The 26,731-nt window shown below is 37.2% G+C and overlaps 4 protein-coding genes across 7 annotated transcripts in view; 1 reads left to right on the top strand and 3 right to left on the bottom strand.

The window, feature by feature from the left end:
* Positions 1 to 1,842, bottom strand: part of znf185 (zinc finger protein 185 with LIM domain) — a 21,591-nt gene extending 19,749 nt beyond the window's left edge. Inside the window, exons 1-4 of one of the 3 annotated variants that reach the window (XM_083560263.1) lie at positions 1,600 to 1,842; positions 577 to 629; positions 113 to 230; positions 1 to 17 (exon numbers count right to left, since the gene is read on the bottom strand). The exon at positions 1 to 17 is cut by the window's left edge and continues 88 nt beyond it. In XM_083560263.1, the coding sequence (XP_083416389.1) occupies positions 1 to 17; positions 113 to 230; positions 577 to 586 (145 nt within the window). In that variant the 5' untranslated portion in view covers positions 587 to 629; positions 1,600 to 1,842. The remainder of the gene's footprint in view (positions 18 to 112; positions 231 to 576; positions 630 to 1,599) is intronic. The other 2 variants (XM_083560265.1, XM_083560264.1) reach the window with 2 other exon arrangements.
* A 4,483-nt stretch (positions 1,843 to 6,325) lies between these two features.
* nsdhl (NAD(P) dependent 3-beta-hydroxysteroid dehydrogenase NSDHL) lies at positions 6,326 to 12,740 on the bottom strand. 2 transcript variants are annotated; one of them, XM_083560429.1, is made up of 8 exons: positions 12,602 to 12,740; positions 12,193 to 12,304; positions 11,231 to 11,392; positions 10,727 to 10,873; positions 9,671 to 9,799; positions 9,232 to 9,374; positions 8,126 to 8,228; positions 6,326 to 6,755 (listed from the first exon to the last, which is right to left on the bottom strand). In XM_083560429.1, the coding sequence occupies exons 2-8, from the start codon at positions 12,211 to 12,213 to the stop codon at positions 6,423 to 6,425; spliced, it is 1,038 nt and encodes a 345-aa protein (XP_083416555.1). In that variant the 5' UTR covers positions 12,214 to 12,304; positions 12,602 to 12,740; the 3' UTR covers positions 6,326 to 6,422. The 2 variants fall into 2 exon arrangements, with proteins under 2 accessions (XP_083416555.1, XP_083416554.1); XM_083560428.1 differs by lacking the exon at positions 12,602 to 12,740 and having other exon boundaries at positions 12,193 to 12,446.
* A 199-nt stretch (positions 12,741 to 12,939) lies between these two features.
* cetn2 (centrin, EF-hand protein, 2) lies at positions 12,940 to 16,041 on the top strand. The gene is made up of 5 exons (XM_083560154.1): positions 12,940 to 13,415; positions 14,019 to 14,177; positions 14,286 to 14,414; positions 14,559 to 14,696; positions 15,095 to 16,041. Exons 1-5 carry the CDS (start codon positions 13,413 to 13,415, stop codon positions 15,182 to 15,184), a joined length of 519 nt encoding a protein of 172 aa, XP_083416280.1. The 5' UTR covers positions 12,940 to 13,412; the 3' UTR covers positions 15,185 to 16,041.
* Positions 16,042 to 16,212: 171 nt separating this feature from the next.
* On the bottom strand, positions 16,213 to 23,220 carry gcna (germ cell nuclear acidic peptidase; the record flags this gene model as incomplete). Its single annotated transcript, XM_083561763.1, has 12 exons — positions 16,213 to 16,827; positions 18,077 to 18,281; positions 18,453 to 18,588; positions 18,877 to 19,021; positions 19,837 to 19,996; positions 20,093 to 20,470; positions 20,594 to 20,670; positions 21,485 to 21,551; positions 21,627 to 21,676; positions 21,894 to 21,957; positions 22,035 to 22,239; positions 23,131 to 23,220. The coding sequence occupies 12 exons, from the start codon at positions 23,218 to 23,220 to the stop codon at positions 16,596 to 16,598; spliced, it is 1,809 nt and encodes a 602-aa protein (XP_083417889.1). The 3' UTR covers positions 16,213 to 16,595.
* Positions 23,221 to 26,731: the final 3,511 nt, after the last annotated feature.

Raw genomic sequence — 26,731 nt, 5'->3', positions numbered from 1 at the left:
CACGTACCTCTGCAAGCCTGAAAAGTGATGGATGATGTATTGATGAATTAAACACATTTTCATTGAACTCTTTTTCACACACATACACAGACACACACACACTCTCTCTCACCATGGCTTTTCCTCATCTTCCTCTGGTTCTGACTGATTGCGGAGTTGGATCCAGCTGTTGTCTCCTTTCAGTGCAGCACGAACCTTTGTTGTGCGCAAAACAGATTGTCTTTCCTTCTCTACAAACACACACATGTACACACACAAACCAGTTATGACCTCTTTATAGACGCAAAGTATTAGAACCATGTGGAAATAAGTGTATGCGTATTATACAGTACTCGAGGTATTACTATTGTGTGATATGTTACAAAACAGGTTTTGAGTGCCAGTGCACTCTGGTTTCACTAAGTACACTTGTGAAAAAAATGTATATGAAGCAGAAAACACCAGCATAGGTATTCATGCACACAGCATTAATGACTTTCCTATTAGTCATCAATATTCTGGGTTTGGCAAAGAAGCTTATCTACAAATTACATGCAGGTAAAACAGTAGAAGTGCGATCAAAAATGTGTAGCTCACCGGTAGTCATGGTTTTGACTTGCTCTTTTTCTTAAGTTTGTCTTTAGTCAACCCTGGGTGAAAAAGAACACACAGCTTAACACTTGCTATGTACAAACGCTTTCCAAGTCATTCCATTGCATCAAAAATAACCAAGATCATGATTTTAAAAAAGGTAACACATTATGGCTTGGATTTCAACGTTTGATTGATGTATACGCATTCTTGAACACCTGGTTCGAAATTCCTGAGTCATCGTTTAGCCATGCCATCAAGCCTGTCCCTCCACTTTCTCAGTACACACTCACACATTTTTTATTTAACAGTCAACACTGAAGTTCTGACTACGAGGGGCAAATATATTTTGGTCCAATTGTTGAATAATTTGAGTATATTCGCACACTTCTGCAATGTTTTTTAATATAAAGAAACTTCTAGTTAGATTTTGTACTTTTTGCTTCAGCTCACAAACATATATTCTTCATATTCTTTAAAACTATAGAACTGCATAGCTGAGTGTTTTACTTGCTTTACTACACGTTCATTAAAAGCTTGTTAATTAGCTTTTCGTTCGTTAAAGTCTAGTAGTAGTGTTGCCCTGGTGGACTGAAGCTTATATACAAATCACTGGAGTTACACTGAATTTCACAAACACCAAGAGACCAAAAAAATTATCTCTTCAATAAACAGTGTGTAAAGTTCAAACATTTGGAACATTAACACCCTGGCAAACGAATGACAAAGTGAATTAATCATGTTGGCATTAATCAAACAAGGAACATGGAAACAAACATGGAATGAGTAAAAAAAAAAAAAAAAAGGTAAATAAGTGGTTAATGGTTAATAAAGCTATACAGAAACGCTCCATCAAAACGACAGATCCTCGTGATGTTTAAACATGTCCCGGTGAGGAAGGTGTGATAACTAAAGTGTTAATTAATATTTACATGGCATTTTAAGCTCTAACAAGTGAACAGATATAAACCTTGTGACGACGAGGAATCTCGTTCTCATTCACACGCTTATACACACTGACAAACCTACCTTATCTCAGAAAACACACATCCAAAACTGATGCAGAACGCCTCACTCTGGCCCAGTAATGGGAGCTCTTGATAAATGAGACAGTGCAGTTAACAGCAGGACTGCTTGCTCTGTGTCAGTCCACACACATACACACACACACACACACACACACACCCACCCACACACAAACACACACATATACACACACAGAGGGAGGGTTTGGCAGCTGTCTTCTGGAGAGAGTAGAACCGGGCGTTGGCACGACTGACAAGCCCAGCCAGTTTGAGTAGCCAGGCCACCAAAGTCTAGGTGTGTATGTGTGTGTGTGTGTGTGTGTGTGTGTGTGTGTGTGTGTATGTGTGTGTGAGTGTGTGCGAGTGACACAACAGAAGGATCATTCTTTATTTTTTTAGCATCTGATTGATTTTTATGTGGCACACTATCACCTGTCATTGCTCAGAAAAAGTGAATAAGAGGATTTTCGATACGCTTAGCAGATAATACACAGATAACACAAAGTCAATTCTCACCACAATAACATATATAGATTATTGCAGAACACTATGCAGGAAGATCAGGGAGCATTTCAAGCACCGGTGGGAATGCGGTGAGCTCCACTGCACTTAAAGCTCACTGCTCAGAGTGTGCATCACCTTAATTAGGACACGTCAGCATGGGAATTGAGAGACATTCTAATTAGCATTGTCAATATGGATATAGTCTGATAGATTGTTGGGAGAACTGTACACCAGCAACTCTTCATTAGAACACAGGTGGTCACGTTTCTGAAAGAGAAAGATATCTGCTGAATGGCATAGAAGCGAGGGCAATTAAATTTACACAGACGACGTGCTTGCTGTCAGCGTGAACGCAACACTGAGATAAGAGGTGTCACAACAAGAATGAAGACACACCTTTAAAGCACTGAACTGTTTCCCAGTTCAAGATTGAGGCAGTTTTCTGGAATTTATTTAGACATTGCCAGTCAGGTGCCCAGCAGGTGGGTTTAGGAATGGCTATGAGCTTAAACATGACTCGAAACAGGTTAGGCTTGGACTGCTCATGAATTATTTATGTATACAAGAATGGCAGGTATCTCGTCGATGCCCCCTTTCCACAACCACACCAAGAAGAGGAATGGCAGAAATGTGCACCAGGAAAGGTTGTGTGAGTGCCCACAGGGTCGGTGTGACGTATGATCGAGTGCAGCTAATGTGGTGAAAGGATCAACAATAGCTTTGTGATCGAGGGCGTGTACCAGGAACCTGTACAATATTGTGCAACTCTCATGACACACAGACACAGGCATGACAATTCACACAATTTGCCCTTTCTTAGCACCTTGAACATTCTAAAACTTCATCTAACATGAATTTAGATCTTTTTGGTCAAGTCAAATAAAAAAAACTGCACAGAGGCCAGGTGCAAATCATTCAGCTATTAGTAGAGGTATGAGGTATGAAAAAGTACTTATTACACAACCTGTAGTGTAAACACACCTGATTAAATAATTCCACTCCTATGTTTAGAAAATGTTTGAGTTATGAGCAAAAAATAAATAAGTAAAAATATCTAGGAAACAATATCTTACAAAATAAACTGCTCACATATGTTTAATATATGTATAAATGTGTATTATATGATAAGATGTCCCCAAGTAAATAAACAGGACCAACAACACTACATCTGTACTGGTCAAATGATTGTAATGCTTACAATTATTCATAGACACCCAATTTATTCTAATCATACCACTGAGAAAGCTGCTTTTCACCATATCACAAACACTATATGGACAAACATTTGTGGCAACATGAACATAAGATTCATATGTGCTTTTTAAACATGTGAACAGCCCTAATCTCCTCTTGTCTGGGGAGACGGATGGAGGTTGTGGAGATTTGTGCTCATTTAGCCCTAAGGGTGTTAGTAAAGTCAGGTACTGATGTAGGGTGAGGAGGCCTGGCATGCAGTCAACATTCCAGTTCATCCCAAGAGTAGGTGAGGTCAGAGGTCTATAGCAGGTCATTCAAGATTTTCCACTTCAACCCATGTAAGCAATATCTTCATGGAGCTTGTCATGTGTATGGGGCATTGGCATGTTGGAACAGGTATGGGTTTTTCAATTCAAGTAAAGGAAAAAAATTCCATATCCAAAGACTTTCTTTGTTACTTCATCAGTTAAGCACGTAAAAAGTATGGAATTTGCATTAGCAAGAACGTTAGGAGTTTCTGAACCAACAATTTGGGAAAAGAAAAGAGCACCCTGGTGAGAGCATTCTGCCTTTGGGTTCCTGTGCATATACTGTATATAAATGGTTGCACATTTTTTTTTTTTTTCCTGCATTCAAGTAATACTTTTTCCATGAGTTAAAACTGAAAGTCTGCACTTCAGTCATATTTTAATTGTATTCTGATGCCATACAGAGCCAAAAATATAAAAAATTGTGTCCATAAATATATTAACTCAACAGTATATTGAGGGAGGAATAAAACATGACATGTAATAAATCTTTATTGCTTTATACACTGACCAGGCATAACTGTTTTTTGTTTATGACCACCTGCCTAATATTGTGTTGGTCCACCTTTTGGTGCCAAAACATTCCCAACCTTAACCTGATATTAACACCATTGACTTCAGCAATTTGAGCTACAGAAGCTCCTCAGTTGGATCGGACCACAGGGCTATCCTTCACTCTCCACGTGCATCATTGAGCCTTGGCCACCCATGATCTCTTCGCCGGTCCACCACTGTTCCTTCCTTGGACCATTTTTGATGGATACTGACCACTGCAGACCAGGAACATCCCATAAGAGCTACAGATTTGGAGATGACAGTAAAATATCCAACACAATTTGGCCCTTGTCAAATTCACGCAAATCCTTGAATGTGCCCATTTTTAACGCTTCTAACACAACTTTGAGGACAAAATGTTCACTTGCTGTCTAATATATTTCACCCACTAACAGATGCCATGATAAAGAGATAATCAGTGTAATTTAACCACCGGTCATATTATTATGCCTATTGGTGTAGTACATTTAATATAGTGAAACATCTGCAAGACAATTTAGTTTCTGTTATCATGGGAAACATTATAGCAACTATAAACATTCACTAATTTGAAACAAGTTAAAAAAATATTTTGTTAGTCATGATCCTAAGAAAATGAAGACTTTGACATATTAGCAAGTAGCTTTACCCCTGTTGCAAAGCATCGACACTGGAGACTACTTACCTGAGAATGAGCACTGTTTATATAGAAACTAAAATGTATTGGAACAAGCATGTTAAAATGTGCTTTGTTATAAACATGGAAAATTCCTGGATATTTCTCAGGATATTGCTCTAAATAATAGTTCAAGATATAACTTAGTAAGTCAGTAACCTGGTTCACACACAATTACAGTATAAAAAAAAGAACTGTATAAAGATAACTTGCACATTAATTAGTATATTATTCAAGCATTAAGTGTCATGTAAATTTCAAAAACAAAAATTGAATAAACTGAAGCTAAGGCAGCAACCGATTTCAGTAATTTTTTTCAGTTGGCTCTCATATATAGAGTGGTGTGAAAAAGTGTTTGCCCCTTCCTGATTTCGTATTTTTTTGCATGTTTGTCACACTTTCTGATCATCAAACTAATTTAAATATTAGTAAACGATACACAAGTGAACACAACATGCAGTTTTTAAATGAAGGTTTTCATTATTGAGGGAAAACAAAATCCAAAACTACATGGCCCTGTGTGGAAAAGTGTTTGCCTACACCCAGGCCTGATTACTGATTACCTAATTACCATTGTATTTGTGTGTGTGTGTGTGTGTGTGTGTGTGTGTGTGTGTGTGTGTGTGTGTGTGTGTGTGTGTGTGATATATATATATATATATATATATATATATATATATATTAATAGTACATATACATCTGTAAATTACTGTTTATAGTCCTATATTACCATTCTATTTAACTTATGTAGATCATGTAAAAACTGTATATCCTGCACTTGCTGCACTCTGGTTAGACCCAAACTGCATTTCGTTGCCTTGTACTTGTATATGTGTAATGACAATCTAATCTAATCTAATCTAACCTAATCTAATCTACTGCCACACCTGTTCACAATCAAGAAATCTATTTAATAGTACCTGCCTGACAGTTTCAGTTTCTCCCATTAGGGGTCGCCACAGCAGATCATCGGTCTCCATACTACTATATTCTCTACATCTGCCTCTTTTAAAACAACTACCTCCATGTCTTCCTTCACCACATCCACTAACCTCCTCTTTGGCCTTCCTCTTTTCCTCCTTCCTAGCGGCTCCATCCTCAGTACTCTCCTACCAATATACCCCATGTCCCAACCATCTCAATCTCGCCTCTCTCACTTTGTCCCCAAACATGTGCTATCCCTCTAATAAACTAATTTTTTTATCTTGTCCATCCTCGTCACTCGGTTTTTACACCAGCAGCTCTGACAATAGGATCAGCTATAATTCTGCTACTGGTTTATACAAGACTAGATTTATTCCCATTGTATTAACACGAGAAAGAGAAAAAGGAAAATGTAAGGATTGTTAATAGCTGTTATATTGCAAGTGCTAACAGGTTCCCAAACATTAAATTTACCTATAAATGACAAATGTCAGAAATGGTTAGCTTTGGAATGTGCTGTCATAGAAAAGTAAGACTTTTTCTGTATGGTTGCTTTTTAAAAAGATGGCTACACTGTAATTCTAGACGATAGAAGTGATTTTTTATTCACATTTAAACAGGATCAATTCAGCATCAACCAAAATGTAATCCACACACAGTCCACACTGCAGCTCCTATAAAACATTAACCTTCTTTCCTCAGATGAGGGTAACTGGCTACAGTTCGTGCTATTGCCTCTTGCAGCTTCACCACGGGCTGATAGCCCATGTCTTGCTTGGCCCGCCAACAGCTGTAGTAGTGATGAGTGCCAGCCAGTGCCACACGCATGGGTGTAAAAGTGGGCTTGATGTTGACCAGGGGACGCAGTAGACAGGTAATCATCCATAGCAGCATGGCAATTCCATAAACAAGAGCGTAGGGAAGGTGGTAGCGAGGGGCATCATAGCCTAATCCGATTAACACCTGGGACATAAAATCCCAAAAACGGATCGGCTCATCATTAGTTATATGGTACGCCTGTGGAACCATGACATGTAAAAGGAAATGCACTGTTAACATTTTACCAATGTAGGTAACAGCAAATCTATCAACCAGAGCAACATATTCCATTGCATACTAATACTTTTCAAATTAACACACAAAGTTAAAAAACTGTTGTAATTAACTAACATCAATATCAATATTACAAAAAGCTTGCACCTATGTTCTAATTCACTATTATACTTCTACCAACATTTGTTTCCTAGAAAAGTTTAACGTTAAACATCATTGGTAGAGAAACACAACAGATATCAGGGGTTCTGGATTTAACTGAGACTTTTACATTAATCTGTTCATTCCATGTCCACTATAAATATTACCAATATTCAAGGTTTTCAGTCATTCAGCCTTTTTCAACAAGTAAAGCAGGTTAAATCCTAAATCTGATTGGTCAAAAAAGTTTAGAATGGGTTTTTTTTTTCTTTTTGTTTCACTAATATTATGAGGCTAACAGTATTGCAGGTTGCAACATAAAGGTTTATTAATTGGCCTATCTTAATGTATCCTCTTTTCCATTGTTAAATAGTGTTGATAGATAGATAGATAGATAGATAGATAGATAGATAGATAGATAGATAGATAGATAGATAGATAGATAGATAGATAGATAGATAGATAGATAGATAGATAGATAGATAGATAGATCAACTAACGAGAAAGAGCTAACGAACCAACATAAGATGCAATCATAAAAGGATAAAAAGCATGCGTGATAGCTGAACATGTTAAATGTTTGCACTAATGTGAATCAGGATTATAGTACTTTAGGATTGTTAAATGGAAAATGATCAACTTTATAATCACACCACACTGTCATTGAGTATTTTCTCACTGTGCTTTATAAATCGACAGATTAGGTAATGCCTGGTATAATCTCACGACAGAAAAAAAAAAACCTCATACAATGTCTAAGAGCAGAAACAGAAGAAGAAACTATTAGTCACAGACCCAGAAGATAAATAATTTCAATGCACTAAAGTTATAAAAACATATAACAACAAATAAAAACTAAATTCAGATTGGACTAAAACGAAAAGATATGGTCACTGCTGTTACTTCATGTCGAGACAGCTGTGTTAGAGTAACTGTCTGACTGCAGGTGAAAGACTCAAAAAGACAGACCCTCACTTGCTGACTGATAAAATCTCTGAGCATTTCACACTACATAACAGTTTAGGGCAAACGTTGCACTCTGACTGTTTTAAAGCCAGATTTATTAATGTTTAATATTTTCACTCCCTCCCTTTATAATAATTCTGAAACACAGAACTGTACTTTTTTGGATGCCAAAGCTTTCATTATCCCAGCCTAGTTAAACATGCAGATATTTACAAACCTATACACACCTTTCCACAAAGTGGGGAATCTGCTTTCAGATGTTCAGCAGCTAGGATGTGACCGTGGACTACATTCTCCACATAGGTAAAGTCCACTAGGTTTGTACCATCTCTGTAAAATCACAAATCAAAAATGTAATATAGTATACATCGAGTGTGAGATTTGTTTACTCTAAATTCTGATTGGCTGCTGTAAAAATGCTAGCTCTTAGTGTTGTTATTGTAATGTGTATTTTTAACCATGAATAATGAACCTATAACCATTTATAACCTGCTCTTGATGTGACTTTATGAATGTTCTGTGATTCAGCTTGACAGTGAATGAGTGACAAAAAGACTACATAAAATCTTTAAGTAAAAGTTCCCTTTTTTTTTTTTAAACCAATGCATCAAACTGCTGAAAGAAGATTAATTATGTAAGTCAGATCATGGCCGACATGAATTCCATTCCATTCATGTTTCACAAGTGTATTAATCTACACACTTTATTAACATCTTAATTACTGAAGTCTAGAGTCATGGCCTACAGTCACAGTGGCTTTGTAGGAAAATGTATGAACAAGAAAGAACGTTTGCTGGTTTACAATTACAAAAATAACCAGCAATTCTTCCAGTTCTTTTGTACTGTATAACTGCATTTTTTCCCCTTCAGTTAAGTTGTAGAGAAATGTTAATATTTGATCAAGACTTATGTTTAAAAAGCTGTACATATGTTAGCAATGATAGCAAATTTGTCATATGTGATGATCTAAAAATCATAAGTGCAGTATTAAGCAAGAATTACACGAGCCAGTAAGAACCTGTAAATGGCTGAAGCATGTTATCTGCAGGTGTGAAGCTGATGCGAATAAAATAGCCTTTAGCGCCCTCTCTGGCCACCATGAGTATTGTTATACCATTTAAACACCCTAATATTCTATATTTCTGTATTTTTCACTTCACTGGACAGCCATGTTAAGCAATATTTAAGCATAATTTAGGATTGGTTGATATTCTGTCATTCGGGACAATGCCTAAGTTGTTAAAAGATTCAGAAGCACCTTGTAGAGCCAAAATAATTTACGACGTACTCTCCTTGTCTAGTTTCGCTCACTTCTTACATCTCTTTCACTTACCCAATAATGAACTTCATTTTGCCTTTGCGAGCTGTATCTACAAGGATGGGCACAAGCTGGGGGTCTCGCGGGCCAAAGATCCCATGAGGACGAATTGCCACAGTGAGAAAACCTCTTTCTTTACTGCACGCCTCCAAGACTACCTACTCAGAGAAATTATTAATTGTTTATATTATATAAAGTATGGTTTGGGTTATATCCAAATCACTAATTTAACAATATTCAGTGCTAAAACTATTCCAACAAATATAAAATATCTTTTTCTTCTTCTGGCTGCTCCCATTAGGGGTCGCCACAGCGGATCATCCGGCTCCATTCCCCCCTGTCCTCTACATCTGCCTCTTTCAACCCAACTACCTGCATGTCTTCCCTTACCACATCCATAAACCTCCTCCTTGGCCTTCAAACAAATATAAAATATGTATATACACATATTTACCTTCTCCTGGTGAATTTTGGTCTCAGTGTAATAATCAATGGGTCTTTTTGCATAAGGCAAATCTTCTTTTCCATTCTTGATGTCGGTTCCTTCGAACACCACACTGGCACTGCTGGTTAGGATAAGTTTCTACAAGTCAGATAAACAGATAATAAAAAAAAAATATGAGGAAATGTTTACCTCTGTCCTATTGTTGCATTGCATCTGTGGTTTACCAGCCACATAAGCCTGGTGCTTAGAGCAAATTGGCAACTGAAGATATTCAGAAAATCAAAATCTCAGTATCTCGGTTTGAAAAAAACGTTTGCACTTTATAGCAAACATGTTGGTCTTGTGGTCCAAAAAGCTCTTCCTGCTCCCCCACTTATTTTAAACTTTGATTTTAACCTCCTGGCTAAAGTCTACATAAAGTACAATTTGCACAATAAGTCTAAAGCAAAATACATTTTTTTTATTTTTTTTTATTTAAAGAATTAATGCATTAAATATAGGTTTTTATCTGCAAAACAAAACATTAGATAGTAAACAGATGAATGAAAAATTAATTTAATGATTAACTTTCTTTTCGGCTTCTCCCGTTAGGGGTCGCCACAGCGGATCCTCCGCACGTTTGATTTGGCACATGTTTTACGCTGGATGCTCTTCCTAACGCAACCCTCCCCAATTTATCCGGGCTTGGGACCGGCACTAAGAGTGGCTGGGGATGGTTCCCTGACCGGGAATCGAACCCGGGTCGCAGCGGTGGGAGCGCTGCATCTTAACCACTAGACCACCAGGGGACCTTAAATAAAATAAAAAGCAATACATTGGAAGAGCAAAAATATATAAGTAATCCGATATATGGTCATATGTTCTTATTGAACCTCCAAAAGATCTTTGCTATTAAAATATCTTCCACTTTCCACTACATTTCCATTCAATTTTGGAGCATGCCTTTGGTTTGGGCCTCTTCGGTACAAAATCTATCCAGGTGTGTTCTTCTAACTTTGTGGCAACGGTTTGGGGAAGAAGCACACATGCACAAACCTATGGATATACAGTGTATAAGTTTCATACCTGCACCCCGGCCTCCTGGCAAGCCTGAATAACAGTGCGTGTGCCTTCAACGTTAACTTTCCAAAAGAGTTGTCGGTCATCACAGGCCGGTGAAGGAGAAGCACAGTGAAACACCAGTGACACGTCCTTCAGGACTTTGAGCAAAGCCTAAAAAGGAGAAAATTCATACAAAAGCCTAAAACAAAATCTGCTGTTCTTACAGATCAATGAGTGTCTTACTGACCCTAATCAGAGTTGTAAATGCTTCTAGCTATATGTGTAAATTTTAGTGACAATATTTATTGTGGGCACAATTATCATTTACATAAACAATACTGATGAAAGCAAACACGTTAAAGTTATTTGTAGGTTCTGGGATCCTTGCAATGATGTGTTTGTATATACAAAAATATATCAATTAACCAGCCATGTAAACACAAAAAAAATCAGCAATCAATTCAGTATTAAAAATGATTTTTAATAAGCAAAGCACAATAATGCACTTTAATCTAAATATAAAATAACCTGTTTGTCACACAAGTCTCCTTGATGAAATGTGACTCCAGGAACCTGGTATCTCTGTGAAATATCAAACACAGCCACTGAGTAGCCTTTTTCCACCAGACGTTCCACGAGATGCCTCCCCAAAAAGCCGGAGCCGCCAATGACAGCACATCTTTTACTGCTCTGTTCACAGGAAACAGTGAGCCTTTAAAATTAGTCTCAAACATGTTCCCTGGTTTGATCCTGCGTTTAGGTGTCAGACTGCAGACACCAAATGACCTCTGGGTGACCAGCAGAAATGTGTGAAAGGATGTGATCATAGTGTCCTGCCCTCTATTTGGCATATGCTTTTATTCAAACAACTGACATATTTATTTGTTTTAGCTTATGGCTCTATACCATCTCATTTTATGTTTTCTTTTATGTGCTCGCATCTTTCTTGATGCTCTTGTTCAACACTTTGGTCAACAGTCAATGATTTTTTTTATGTGCTTCATAAAAAAACAATAGTTCTAACAGGAATTTCTTTTTAAAGCGTATTCGTTTAGTCAACATGAATGTCTTATTTTTAACAGAAACTCCTTGAAGTTCATTCCAGATATTTAGGTTTATGCATTTTTTAAATCATATTGCTTTAATGCAGAGGTGCCCAAAGTATGGCCTGTGGTGAAGGTTGGGCACCTATGCATTAATGGCATACTTGTAATAATAATAATAATAATAATAATAATAATAATAATAATAATAATAATAATAAATCTGAGGACAACTGTGAAAAAAAAAAAAAGTAAATAACTCAACTACTTTAAAACTAATACTGATTTACTGCACAAATACAAACAGAAAAACAAATAATAGTTTGTGGAAGTGAGCCTTCATATAATTATCGCAAAGAAGAATGGTTTTGGTAAAGTGCCATGTTGTATTTTATTTATAAAATAAATTATGAGAAGTTATTACAAATATAAGAGCAGGACACTCACCGGTCTGATGCGCGTTGCCATTGTTCACACAAAACTGCTCAGTCAGGTGTAGTTTAGTGCAGACATACACAAACTTATTGACATTAAAGCCCTGAGAGTTACTCAGTCTGTCCTACAAACGGGGAAAAAAACAGCTATCAAATGAAATCTGTACAGACGCACAACTGCAGAAATAATACTTTGAACTTGTGATGAAAATTTCAGCACTTTTCAGAGAGTCGGATCATTTGGCTCGGTTCTCCAATACGCTTCGATTCTTTAAACGACTCGTTTCATTTTTGTCTAAACCAGGCACTATTTTTGCCAGTGCTTCAGCTAAACATTAAATTCATAAAAATATATTGTACATTCTAATTCACATGATAATACCAAGTGTTTTAAATGATTGTAAAATCACAATGTCATTCACCAAGCACGGTCAGATCCGAACCAGCTTAAGGAGTCGATTCGTTTGCGCACAACGTATTTTTTTCCCCACAAGAAGCGAAACAATTTCTGAATTTAAAACGGCTCCGTGTTCCCTTTATGAGTCTACTACGTAGGGTGTACCATGCTGGGTTTCACGCCCTACATAGTGCACTATATGGTACACATTATGCAATTTGAGATTCAACCTATAGACCTATCAGCTGAGACGGGAGGCCGATGCTATTGGTTGCGTTTGTCCGGTGTTCGCAGGAAAACATGTAAATCTGGCCAATAAGGAGAAATTTACGTAAAGTTACGCCACTGCTTCAACCAATGAACGAGCTGCACCATTTTAGTGCCCGCCCCCGGGTTTGGAGTTGGATTTGTAGAATATGATAGGAGGGGAAAAAAACAGTGAAACAATACTATATAATTATAAAAGTATTTTCTATCTATCTATCTATCTATCTATCTATCTATCTATCTATCTATCTGTCTATCTATCTGTCTATCTATCTGTCTGTCTGTCTGTGCGTGCATGTATCTAACAGGGAAAAGCTCCTTCAGCGACCAATAAACGTGTGTCGAGTCTCTGCACCAATCACAGCCCTTATTCGCTGAGCGAGAAGATGCTGTGAGATGCCTTGATGCATCTGTCGTAATTACTGAATTCCTTCATCTCTGTAAAAACACTTCTTTTTATGTCCTGTACAGCGGATCAGTGAGGATATTATACACCACATGCTGACACTGTAAAGGCAGAAAGACTCCACTACTGATTGTTGTGTTGCTTCACTTTCACTGCGGACGTAATGGTGAGTAATGGTGAGAGCACCGTCCATCATCCATCTGTGATACTGTGAACCCCACACTGACGGTCGATTAATCGCTCAGGTTTGCTTTGTATATGGCAACATCTGCACGGATAAGCAACAAGGCAGTAAACATGCTATCGACTTTCCAGAATGGCAGTCGTATAGAATAAAAAAAGCTAGGTATATCTTTAGGATGTATGTGTATAATAATAATAAAGCGCATACATTAAATGAGCTGAAGTCTGGACGATTATTAGAAGATTTGCAAGATCTTTCGCTTGATCGTAGCCTTGCTGCCATCAGGGACTATAATGTTTATTTAGTACAGTGTCGTGATCATTAATGTGATCCCATAATTCTGCACGAATCGACAGTCGACCAATTGTTTTTCGTCGAATAACCGAATATTCGTTGGATATAGGGACGCTAGCACTTATTTAGTGCGGTTTCATGATTAATGTGATCCCTCGAATCTGCATGTACAGAAAGTCGACTTATTGCTTTCCGCGAATGACTAAAAATAGTGTACGCAGAAAATATGATATGATGTAGAATATATGATAAATGTTATCAAACACGAGATGTCACTGGTATTTACTGCAGGCCACCGGTGCCAAAAGGCCATCACTTGGAGCTGTGGCTACTCGTAAGAAAGCCAGTCCTAAACCCGAACTGACAGAAGAAATAAGGCAGGAGATCCGAGAAGCGTTTGAGCTGTTCGACACAGACGGCGCAGGCTATATCGAGGTGAAGGAGCTCAAGGTGAGGTCTTACAAGGTGCTATAATAGCATTAAGGCATAAGCATAAGGCAAAAGAAATAGCATTAAGGCATAAGTGTCTTAATGATGATGGAGTGTTTCCTAATTCAGGTTGCTATGAGGGCGCTCGGGTTTGAACCCAAAAAAGAGGAGATCAAGAAAATGATTGCAGATGTAGATAAGGATGGAACTGGCAAGATCTCGTTTGATCACTTCCTGGCAGTCATGAGCCAAAAGATGGTAAGACTTTTTTTTTTTCTTTTGGAATAGTGAAAATAAATACCTGTCTCAGGAACTTTGAACACTGGGCTCTTCCAGGATTAAGTGTATTTATTTTGGAACATAAATATACACATTGAGTCATTACCTGTTGCTGATCTGAAGGCTGAAAAGGACTCCAAAGAAGAAATCCTAAAGGCCTTTCGACTGTTTGACGATGATGAAACCGGTAAGATATCGTTCCGCAACTTAAAGCGAGTTGCCAAAGAGCTCGGTGAGAACCTTACAGATGAGGAGCTTCAGGTAAGAAGATAACACCATATACATAACACTTTCATGGGTAAAAGAAAGTACACACTCTATTCATTTCTAGGTGTTAATCTGTCAGGGCCTAAATGATAATTATGGGGTCTTATCAATGTCTCAGAAGAAATGAATAAACTAATGTGACAATAACAAAGGAGTAAAACAGATAGCAACAGGTAACATATGAAATTGTCTCCTAAAAAAAAGAGTAAACCTGCATTTAGAAACCAGGTGGGGAAAAATAAGATTTTTGCTGTTTATTAATACTGATACGGGGTTATAAGGCCATTTACATAAAAACCTGGAAATCAAGGAGTACGCACTTTCTATTCTCATGACTGTTCAACAGTTTATTAAAAGATCGAAGAAAGTCTCATCACTGATCAATTTTTCAGGAGATGATTGAAGAAGCAGACCGAGATGGCGACGGGGAAGTGAGCCAGCAGGAGTTTCTTCGTATCATGAAAAAAACATGTTTGTACTGAATAAGCGGTAAAACGTCAGCCCACACCATAGAGCAGTAAAATATTCTCATGAAAAATCGAGCACATCGTTTGCAAAGCTTTAAAATGCACAGTTCCATACAAAGATGATCAATAGTTATAAATGAAAAATATATCATTTTTAAAAATAGACAGTAGTTATGTGAATATCTTACCACTACAAGGGATATGGGACCAGTCCAGGACTTCTAGGTGTTACTGCAGAGTGTTGTCTATTACAGCCCCACAAAATAATATTGAATAATTTGAAAAATTGTAGGAAATCCATACAGCTTGATTTAATGTGTCAAAAATGGATTTAACTTGAAAAATTGTACAAATATTTCCACGTTTGATTCCTAAACGATGTTGACGTCTGCAGTACGTACAGTGGCCTTTACGTATTAAACCTGGTCCTTAGCACCAACCCAGTCTAAGGGTTTTATATTCTCTTGATTATTTAGCCCGAGTGTGCTGATTACTTCTCCCAAGGTCAGTCTTTCGGTATGTGCTGTTCTGTACAATGTGTGCTGATCTTGCTGTGTGTTTTAATACTGAAACGTGAAATCGTTACCTCCTTGTTCCACAGTCACAGTACAATGACGTTATGACTGTATATTACATGTTTCTTCTTAATTCCTTCTATAATGGACTGCTGTTTGGTGTTTTGTACAAATCACTAGAAATGTTTAACACATTAAATATACTAAGCTGTGCTTCTTGATTATCTCGTGTTCCAGCAGAAAAACTACGCATAGCGAACTATTTTTATTTGAGCATGAAACAAGGATTAGATATTCTTACGTATCTAAAAACAAGCTTGTCTTGTATGCAAAAGCAAATAAATTATTTATATATATATGTACTATTAATTGTTATACTTGTTATTTATTAATATCTTCAGGTGTGTATTTCTTGATTCCCTCTTTTGTATAAATGGACAGAATTATTTCCTCTATTTTGCACAATTAATAATGCAAGCCTTTTACTTTTATCTATTATTTTACATAACCAAATGTAGCACCCAAGCATTATTTTCAATAAGTATGAAAATACTTTTATTTAAACATTTAAACATAAAACAGTTAAAGATTCAAGGACAGGAAGAAAAAAAAAAAAGAAAAAAAACACAGACAAAGAATTCAGCCACATGAGATGAATAAAATACCTTAAAATGTGTAATCTTTCACATCTTCCAAAGGCATTTCAGGGGATCGTGTATAATTTATACCGCATGTCAATTCACATTGTCTTTGAAAGCTGAAGAATTTATAACATAATGCCGAAACAATTTGAGGTGTTGTAAACAAAAGATGATTTAGAATCATTTCTCTCACCTGTAAACCTGTTTTCAGAATATTGAAGGTAAATCCAGTGCCTGTTGTTGTAAAGTTTAATCAACAGCACACAAGGATCAGCTCTGGCTGAGGCGGGTCTTACTAGCGAAGTCGGCACTGAGCTTTCTCATCACCTCTGCGTGACTCTGGCCTGTCAGCTCCTGCCGCACCGTACCGTAGTTCTCTTTCACAAATGTGGAGAAAGGCGTGGGGCCTCGTGAATTCGAAGGAGTGAGCAGGACGAGCTGCCCTGTACACAGCGCGCACACAAACCTCTGCGTGTCCAGGGACTTGGAGTGACGGCCAATCCTATACATATTTATATAAATAAAAAAAGAATGATTTCTTTTATTTCAATTAACAGAACATCCCGAAGGCATTTTAAATGTTGAGAAACTTTTATTTGTAGATAATGGTCTAAAAGTGATGCACTTTCCACCGATTCAAATAAATCTTTTTATCTACAGGTGCAAAAAATAATTTAATGATTGGTTTTGTGGTATTATAAGAAATGCTAGCTCACCGATTAAGATGTTGGACTTGGTCGGCAGGTTAAGAGTTCAAATCTCCCTTGAAAAAGGTCTCTTAATCCTCAACTATTCAGTTGTATAAAATGATAACTGTAAATTGCTTCAGAGTATTTAATGAACTGTCGTTTAATTGGTCATAGTTGAGGTTAACACTAGTCAGTCACTCAGGCGACAGGAGGCGGAGCTGGAGCTGGCAAAGTTGAAGATCCTGCGATTTTCATAAACAGGATTAGAAATGAGTTTAATAGAGGGACTGTGCAGTTTGGATGTTTTGGAGACAAGGTGAGAGGCGTGACTGAGATGGTTTGGTCATGTGCAGAGAAGAGATTTTATCTAAGGGTTTATAGGCAGAAGAATGCTGAGGATGGAGAAGGAAAAGAGGAAGGGTCAAGGAGGAAGTTTATGGATATGGTGTGAGACATGCAGGTGGTTGGTTTGAAAGAGGAAGATGTAGAGGACAGAATGATGTAAAGACAGATGAGCCGTTGTGGCGGCCCCTTAATAGGAGAAGTCGAAAGAAGAAGAATCTGACTGCCCCTCAGCACGTCTCTTTAGAGTGAAAACAAACTGTTGCACAATGATAGAATTATTGGCACAAGACTAACTCAGGTTTTTGTTTAAATAAACTGAACCTTATCACGTTTGCTGACATCCTGTATGAAAACGTCTGTGTTTCTAAGATCTAACTTTCGAGAGTAATGGTGATTCTCAATCAGCTGGTGTGCAACTCATTTACAAGAAATACTGATTCACAATGTTGACAGAACTGTGATGACTACAAGTATTACATGAAAATTACATGGGATTGAGTTTTCATCCTGAAGAGGGATAAAGTCCATTAAATAGGAATGAAACATCTCCTTGACTTATTATCATTACTGTATTGGCTATATTCAGAATCATTTGGGAGCTTGTTGGAGTTGGGATTTGAACTCGACATCTTAAGTCCGACATCTTAACCAATGAGATATGTCTCCCACTTTTGCAAGCGGCCTGGGCTGTTTAAAAAAAAAAAAGCACACACTTACGTGTTTTTGCAGCGACTGCACTGGTACTGGTATTTATAATTGATGTCGTAGCTGTGGCAGCGGGTCACCATGGGCAGCTCAGGGTGAGCCAGTGTGGCTTTGCGTGCGTAGATCTTCCAGAAAGGTCCGTGTCCGTCACGCACATCGTTGATCAGCCATGTGGCTGCGTGGCACATTTCATGTACAAGTGTGTCCCTTAACCGATCTTCAACAACAGAACAGAGTCAGCAAAAGATATGGCAGATAATTAGATCAGAATAAAAGTTTAGCGCAACTCATGAAGCACTTATGTACACTTTTTTGTTCTTTTTTTTTTTTTGTTAAATCTAAGGCATCTAATATGAATTTGGACCAATTTGTTAAATGATAAATTTACCTGCAGAGTCACACACTTTAACTGACAATTCAATACGGGCGTATCGTGTGCAAGTGACCTTTTCCCGCCCTGTGATACAATATCCTGCTGTCTTCCTCATCTTTGTATTCCATTTGATCGACATGTCAGATGGCAGCTGAAGAAATTGAATGCACAATCATGGAACATTACGGATGGATCAATTTTGCAATCAATTAACATCAGTTTGAAAAAAAAGGAAGCATTCATCTACATGTAAAAGCAGAGTTTGCAGTCACCATAGCAACAGTTGGAACAGATTTATGTAAGAATTATGCTTAATTACTAAAATAATTACCAACTGGTGAAATTTCATACTGGAGTTTTTTTTTTTTATTCTTTTATAGTAAAATTGTAAAAACATTTTTTTTTTTTTTTTTTTTAAGTTTACCAAGTGTGTCCTGACCTTGCTCTCAAAAACAGTAGTGTTGTAAAGCTGAAAGAGTTTGCTGGTGAGCTCCTCTTTTGTCCGTTTGAAGTTGCGGCAGTATACAGAGTCAGGAAAAGACAGAGACTGCAGGAAACAGCCTGGTGTTTTACACACAGCCACTCTGTCAGAGACACAAACACACATCGACACACACACAAAAAACAGTTTAGAATCAAAATTAGCAATTACTTTTATACAGTGCTTTTAAAAAGTTTTTGCCCCTTTCTGATTATTATTTTTTTTTTTGGCAAATTTGTTACCTAAATAATTAAAATCATCTTGCAAATGTTATTATCCGAAGATTGTAAATACAAAATTTGAAAAATTGCGATAACTGGCAGAGTCTTTCACATTGTTGTGGAGGAATTTTGGTCCATTCTTCTTTGCATAATTGTCATTTGACTTAATTGTTTAAGGCATATAAAAAAAATAAAAAAATAATCAGGCAGGGGCAAATTCACAGCACTGTACATTTGGAAGGATGTATCAACTACATATAAACTCCCATGAACTTTAAGATTGTAAATATAAGAACTTATCTGCATAAGAACTATTTGCTCTGAAATGCTCTAAAACAATGAAAAGTGTTAACAGCGAGTGGCCAGGACATGCGGATTTTGGTGTGTAACATAAGACATAGGTTTTTATTCCCAGTTGCCTGTTAGACGATTAGGATTAAGAACACCAATTTTCATTTGGTAGATACGTACAGTACGTTTAAACTTCATGGGCGTCACATAATACTGTAGCCACAGCTACACTTTCTGAATCCAACTCACACTTTTAAACTGTCAGCAGGTAGTCTTACAGCTACAATGAACACCTCAAAATCTTCAGAAGAAAATATAGACACTACAAAGATGTGAATATTTCATGAAGTTTTAGAGAAGGAGATATTAATCGTCATCTGTTTCCCTCAGTTAGTATGAACCATACCTGCTGCTGTGACCTGCTCGGGGCTCCGTCCGGCTCACTGGTCTGTTGATAGGAAGCTGCGCAGGAGTTCTCATCACCCGAGATCCTTTACCTGGTGCTCGATCGATGTCCTTTTGTGCTTTCACAGATGGAGTCACACAAGCTGGTGCGGCTTTCGTCTCTGGATCCAACATTGGAATGACAGCGATAATAAAATCAACGTGGATTTCACCTTTAATGATCTATATACATGCAGTTATATAGTCAGTGATTTTACCTGGAGGGTTAGGAGTGGTGTTTGTGCTACTGCTTCCCAGCTTTTGGTTTTTCCTGATGCGGTCCAGTAAGGACTGGAACTCGTCTTCGGAGCTGCCCGTGTCCTCACACCATCCACCATGTGTGGGTGGAGCTGAAGAGGGCTTGGGTGTGTGGACAGAAACAAGAGGAGAGGGAACGTATGGGGCATTTGTGGCTTTAGTTTCCTTAGCCGGAGCATCCTTTTCCTGCGAGGAAGGCCGACTGTGCCGAGTCCTCCACGTGCTCTTGATCACAATGTCACTGTCGTCATCCGAGTCACTGAAGAACACTGGGCAATCGAACTGAGGAAATCGCTGCTTCTCTGACTTCAGGCTGGACTTAGGAGTCTTCGGTTTGGCTGTGTGTACAGACAACCACCACATTCATTAAAGTGCCTTTTCCTTTTTTTAAACTTAACATTTTAATAGTTAACAGTTAAAAAAAAAATTTTTTTAATAAAAAATAAAATCATAAAAATTACTTTTAGAAATAGACGGCTTCTTCTCCACAACGAAATCATCATCCGAAGACAAGTCGTCTACTATGAAATGTTTAAGGCTGCGAGAATTAAAGGTTTAATGAATGTTAAAATACACGTAATAATAATGAAATCCATTTTTTAAAACACCCCTTGCTGCAGACAAAAGTCCAGAGTAGAGGGCTGCATTGGGACTGGGAACTCGCAGGTGGTCAAACAAATATAGTGCAAGTCCCACCATCCTGCAGATTCTGCTAGTTTAAGGTTTTGTTTGAAAGTTGTTTATTAGTTAGAGTTTTTAAGGCTAATAAAAAAATTCAACATTTAAATCCCAAAGTGTTCGTCATGTGTGGTGCTTTACTTTAGCATTGCTTTATTTTAAATCAGTTAAATGGTTTATGTTTGTTATTATTCTGTAAGTTAATCGTAGCCCTAAAATCAAGTGTTAGAGTATGGTTTTTAAGAGGAGTTGGTGCAAGTCCAGCTTCACCTCCTGAACTTATGGTTTTACAGAAAGGACTATGTCAGTATTTCGGGGATCCTGTAAAAATGTGTCTGCTACATATTAGAACAATTAACCATCAGCTTGTTAAAAAAAATAAAGGAAAATTAATAAAAGTGTACAATAATCCAAGCTAAAGCAACAGGGTTACAGCTGGATTATTATATTTGCACACAATGTAGCATGGTGCAGGTTTCAGTAAGAAAGTGCATGATTTTGGAGGTCATCTACAATGTAGACGTGTGGCACAAAGAGCCGGTTTAACAGAAAAAGAAGCAGTTAGAAACTAATTGGTCCCCACTTACTGCCACTGCAATTTAAGAACTTGATCCAGTCCAGCATAAGATGCTTTCAAATCCCAAGATAATTATACTAAAACAGATCTCACTGACCTGTCATCACTACCATTCAGAGATAGAGGCCTCGTTTGAGCCTTTGGGGTTTTCACACGCTTCAGAACTGCAAGAGAGAACGCAAACCTCACATATTTAATCTTTTTAAATGTGAATGATTAACAATTTTGAAATAACTTACAGTTTTCAAAGCCTTCATCACTATCAGAGGACAAAATCTGAACTGGTTCTCTAGAAATGCAAACAGAATAAATCAGTTTGGATCCGTATCATAAAAAGAATCACAATATTGCCTGATATTGCCACAGGATGAAAAAGCTTTTGAGATGTCATCAAATGACACCAGGTTCTTTAAAAGACAAAATCCTGTCAGAATATGAAGCTCCTAATAACACAGGCTTCCTATTAACACATAGAAATAAAACATGAATTAATGGAAACATCTTACCTTGCTTTCTTGGCAGATGAAATAATTCTGGCAGTGGATTTGGGGGTAGCCTTTGTTGAAAGAACTGATCGACATCCATTATTTACAAACTGAAACTTATATTTCCATTGCTGTGCAAGATTATTCAGTTTAATGACTTACTCTGATCAAAAGCCTCATCACTTGAGTCCAGTATTGCCGCATTTTTCTTTCCAAGCCGGTTCTCCTTTTCAGAGCCGTCACTGTCCGACAGAAACAAAGAGTCCTTCCTCTCAGTAGGCTCGCCATCACAACTGACCACAGCATCGTGTCTGCTTTTTAAACTCTTCCTTAGCTGTACAAAAGAAAGTGTCAACTCAACCCTAACTTAAAAAACACAATACAAGGTAGTACCTGCTGGAATCCTAATAATAAAACAAGATGATGCATGCTGTTTTAGGAAGATTAGAATTGATTATTGGCATATTATTATTACTCAAATGACAGCATATATCTTGGCGTAAAAGGAATAAAACCGTCATGTTGTAATTAAAAGCTTCTCATTGGGCCACATCTCGCTATCGCTGAGCATTTTTACCTTTACAAACATGCACAAAGTTTGTTAATAGCCCTCTGTGTTGAGGACGACACAACCAAATCTCAAGACTATTAATCCATTCTGGGGCGAACCATCCTGCACAAGGTCAGAAAGACCAGTACCAGTCACAACTCTTAGATTCTGACCCTCAACATACAACTAAAAAGCACAGGATTATCCTGAAGTGGCCTTCTAAGGTCCAAATCAGAATCTGAACATACATTAAAGCATGTAGTCTTGACAAGGCACTCTTCAAACCTTAGGCAGACACAGCAGATTGCTTGCTAGGTAATAAATATTAAGTTAGGGGGCCCATCAATTTTTGTCCATGCCCTTTTAATTTATTTTATTATTTAAAATATTCTGCTGAACCAGAAATCTAAAGAAATGTCTTGTATTAAAGGTGGAATTGCAATTACTTCTGTTTTTATTCCCCGCAAAAACACATACTAACAAGTATGAGAGGTCATAAAGGCACAGCTTCATCTCACACTTTTACAAAGTCTATTAAAAAAAATGCCATTTTCATTTTATTTTTAAAAAGGAGGGTGGTTGATACTGCTGTCAGAGATGCTGTGGGATAAATGAATGAATGAATGAACAACCTTCTGACCATTCAGAATCTAAGTAAGCATTTGGCACAACATAGAGCTCATATCTTTAAAACAAGAAAACATTTGCCTCATCTGCAGTTTTCTCCAGAGCACCAGGTTTGTCCCTGCCAAGTTTCTGTGCAACTCTTTCAAACAGCCTCTGAGTGCCGGGCTCCATTCTCCTCTGCACAACAAAACTGTAGAAACATGAAAAAATATATATATATAAAATAAAAATATTTTCATACATGCATTCATACGTTGTTAGCATAAGTGTCGTAGCAACTGACTTCATTCTATCAGTTAGTCTTAAAGCACGTTAACAAAGAGGCTGCATAATCCAACATACTACAGGCTACATAAACTAGCAAACAAGCTGCAGATACTTTTTAAGACACATTACCATTTAGGTCTCAATACCTCGAGTACGAAATGAATTTCCTTTGCGCTCAACGAGTTTTATTTCAAACAAATTCTTCTCTAGACGATGGAACGGTTTCAAATTTGCCTGACCGGAAATAGTCACGAGTTGCGACAACTTGAACTTCCGGGTACCTAGCGCCACCTAATGGTATCAACATTCAAGTAGTAGAGCATGTAAAAAGACAGCACAGCCTTATTTATTTATAATTTACCTGCTTAATAAAAAAATATTCAGATATGGCTGTATATCAACAGAAACACAGCTCTATTTGATTTTTGGAACATAAACTATAAGGACAAATGTTAGGACTTTTCCAGCAATATGTGCTTTTTCCTGAAAGTTGGATTCACACAGTTGTATTGGAAGTCTTTGCATGTGGTGGCATGAAACTTGAACTGGGAGCCCCATTACAATGTCCCTGTGCACAGCTGATTGATTGGTAGGTAGGTAGGTAGGTAGGTAGGTAGATAGGTAGATAGGTTTCACAACAGACATTTCTCAAAGCAACTTTACAGAATTTAAGAGTTAAGGTGAACAATGTGTATTTATCCCTGATGAGCAAGCCATGTCGACTGTCTACCTTAGATGTTATGAGGAAGAAACCTTGAGTGAACCCACCCTCATTTGGGTGATATCAAGAGTGTGATTATAGTCTTTAAACAATACAGAACACAGATTGTGAGTAATGTCCTTTCTACAGTCTTATCCAGTCAGTTGAGATTATGGAACCAGAAGCTACTAAGCAACTCATAAAATAGCTCAACATTTGCGATTATCATAGATCCAACACACACCTTCTTCATGCCAGAGCATTTGAACACTCAAAGAGGTCCAATGTCCAAACTACACATTTGGATCCCACCTCATGTGTAGTTTGGTCCAATGTCCAAACTACACATGAGGTGGGATCCAAATGCCGCTGTCACGTCTTTAGATGGTTCGGGATGTTTGCAGGGTCGGCATGTAGTTCTTTAAAGGTTCTTAATCTTTATGAGGTGGGACGTGACTGGCGATGGCGCAACTTCACTGGACTTTGTTATTCTAGGAACTACTAGAAGTTCGGAGTTTTGAGATCTCAAAAAGCGTGACGGATTGTAGCATGTTAGAAGTCTGCATAGATACATGGGAGCCGAACCATTTAGTGTTTTGTAAGTAAGTAGCAGTAATCGATTTGAAATTTAACAGGTAGCCTGTGTAGGGATGATAAGATTGGGGTTATATGGTCATATTTTCTTGACCTTGTGAGAACATACCACCAATGCATTACAATAGTCCAGTTTGGAGTTCATAAATGCATGAACGAGATTCTCGGCATCAGATATAAACAACGTGTCTTAGCTTAGCAATCTTTCTAAGGTGGAAGAAGGGTGTTTTTTGTAATATGGTTGATATGATTTTCAAAAGATAAGTTGTCTAAAATAACTCCCAGGTCTTTTACTGTTGACCTAGTATTTACAGTACATGCTTCTAAATGCAGGTTGAAATGCTGGAGCTTCTGTGTACTGATTTTTGAGCTGATGAGCAAAATCACTGTCATCAGTATTTAATAATAGAAAGATATGAGTCATCTAATCTTTTAATTCTTTGACACACAGTTATCCGAGCTAATTGAGCTGTATCGTCTGGTTTCGATGAGATATATAGTTGGGTATCATCAGCATAACAGTGGAAGCTAATACTATGCCTTCTAATAGTATTTATATATATATAGGAAGCATGTATATTGTGAAAAGCAGGGTCCTAGAACTGAACCTTGTGGCACCCCATAATTTACTTGCATTAACCTGGATATCTCTCCATTTAAATTTACAAATGCTGATGAAAGTTTGTTAACAATCCAGAAGATAATGATCTATAGTGTCGAATGCAGCACTAAGATCTAGCAGAACTAACAGAGATGTAGCCTTGGTCTGAAGCTAAAAACAGGTCATTAGTGATTTTAACTGGAGAAGTGCTATGAGGCCTAAAACCTGACTGAAACTCTTCAAAGATATTGTTCTCTTGTAAGTAAGTAGGTATAAGTAGGTGGATAGGTAAATAGATAGATAGTTTAGATCAGGCAGACAAACTTTATTAATCTCAAAGGGAAATTGTGATGTCACTGCAGTTTATTCACAAATATACAACAAAGTACAAACAACAAGATGTAAAAGAATTTAAGAAAAACCCTATGATACCCTGTTTACAATAGTGCAGTCTAGTGGAAATGTGAGAACTGAGTCATACGGTACATTAACAAGGTAAAAACATTGCAAAATATTATGCTATTTAAATGTACATATTATATACTGGTGGGAATATATATATCTATATCAGTGCCAGATTAACATTGTGGTTTCCAGATTATTTTTTTTTTAGAGGCCCACTATAGAGCTGACTTCAATCCTATAAAAAAAAAATTGAAAAGAAAAGAACACTGACTGTTCCCCAGGCATCATCACCTACATCAGTACCTGACTTTACTTTAACACCCTTGTGGCTGAATGGGCACAAATCTCCACAAGCACCATCTCCAAAATCTAGTGGAGCATCTTCCCAGGAGAATCTATGCAACTTATTCACAACAGTTTACATTACAACTAAAATGAGTGAAATACTATTCATATATTAGGAAAAATGAGAGCAATTTATACCTTATTTAAAGAAAAACAAAGGCAAATGTATTCTCTTTAGAAATAGATTTTTTTTACCATATCTTCTGGTGAGAGTTTGTGAACTTTACTATTGAAGTAGCTTCTAAAAAGGTAAAGGAATGTATCTTGACCAAATAAAATTTATCAGGCAAAAAACCACAATGCAATCTTTTAAATAATTTATTCAAAACCAACTCTTTATTTTGGATTTGTAATCACATTTTTGGTAGGGTCATAAAATCTCATTTTGATTTTACTTAGCAAATGGTATTTACAATAATGACAAGCAAAAGAGTTATAAATATTGTGGCTTTTTTCCCCCCATGTTTATTGGAAAAGTGACATTTATAGATGCAAATGTAGTAATGATGAATTAATTTCAGTTTTAAATTAACTATATTATAGTACCATGATGTGTCCCCTACACCAATTGAGATCACAGGGGGTTCAAGTCTATGTTCCATTCATCATTTTGCTCACTCAAAACCCAGTTGTCAACATGCAGTGATCAACAAATACACATGATTAACCCAAAAATGCGGTTACAATTATTTATCAGGGTTATTTACATTTCTAACAATAAGTAACAAATTGACTCTTCAAATGAACAGCTAGTATGTAACATCCATATT

The sequence above is a fragment of the Silurus aristotelis genome (assembly GCF_946808225.1).
Source record: "Silurus aristotelis genome assembly, chromosome: 14".
Taxonomy (NCBI): Eukaryota; Metazoa; Chordata; class Actinopteri; order Siluriformes; family Siluridae; genus Silurus; species Silurus aristotelis.
This window is presented reverse-complemented; position numbering and strand designations above follow the sequence as displayed.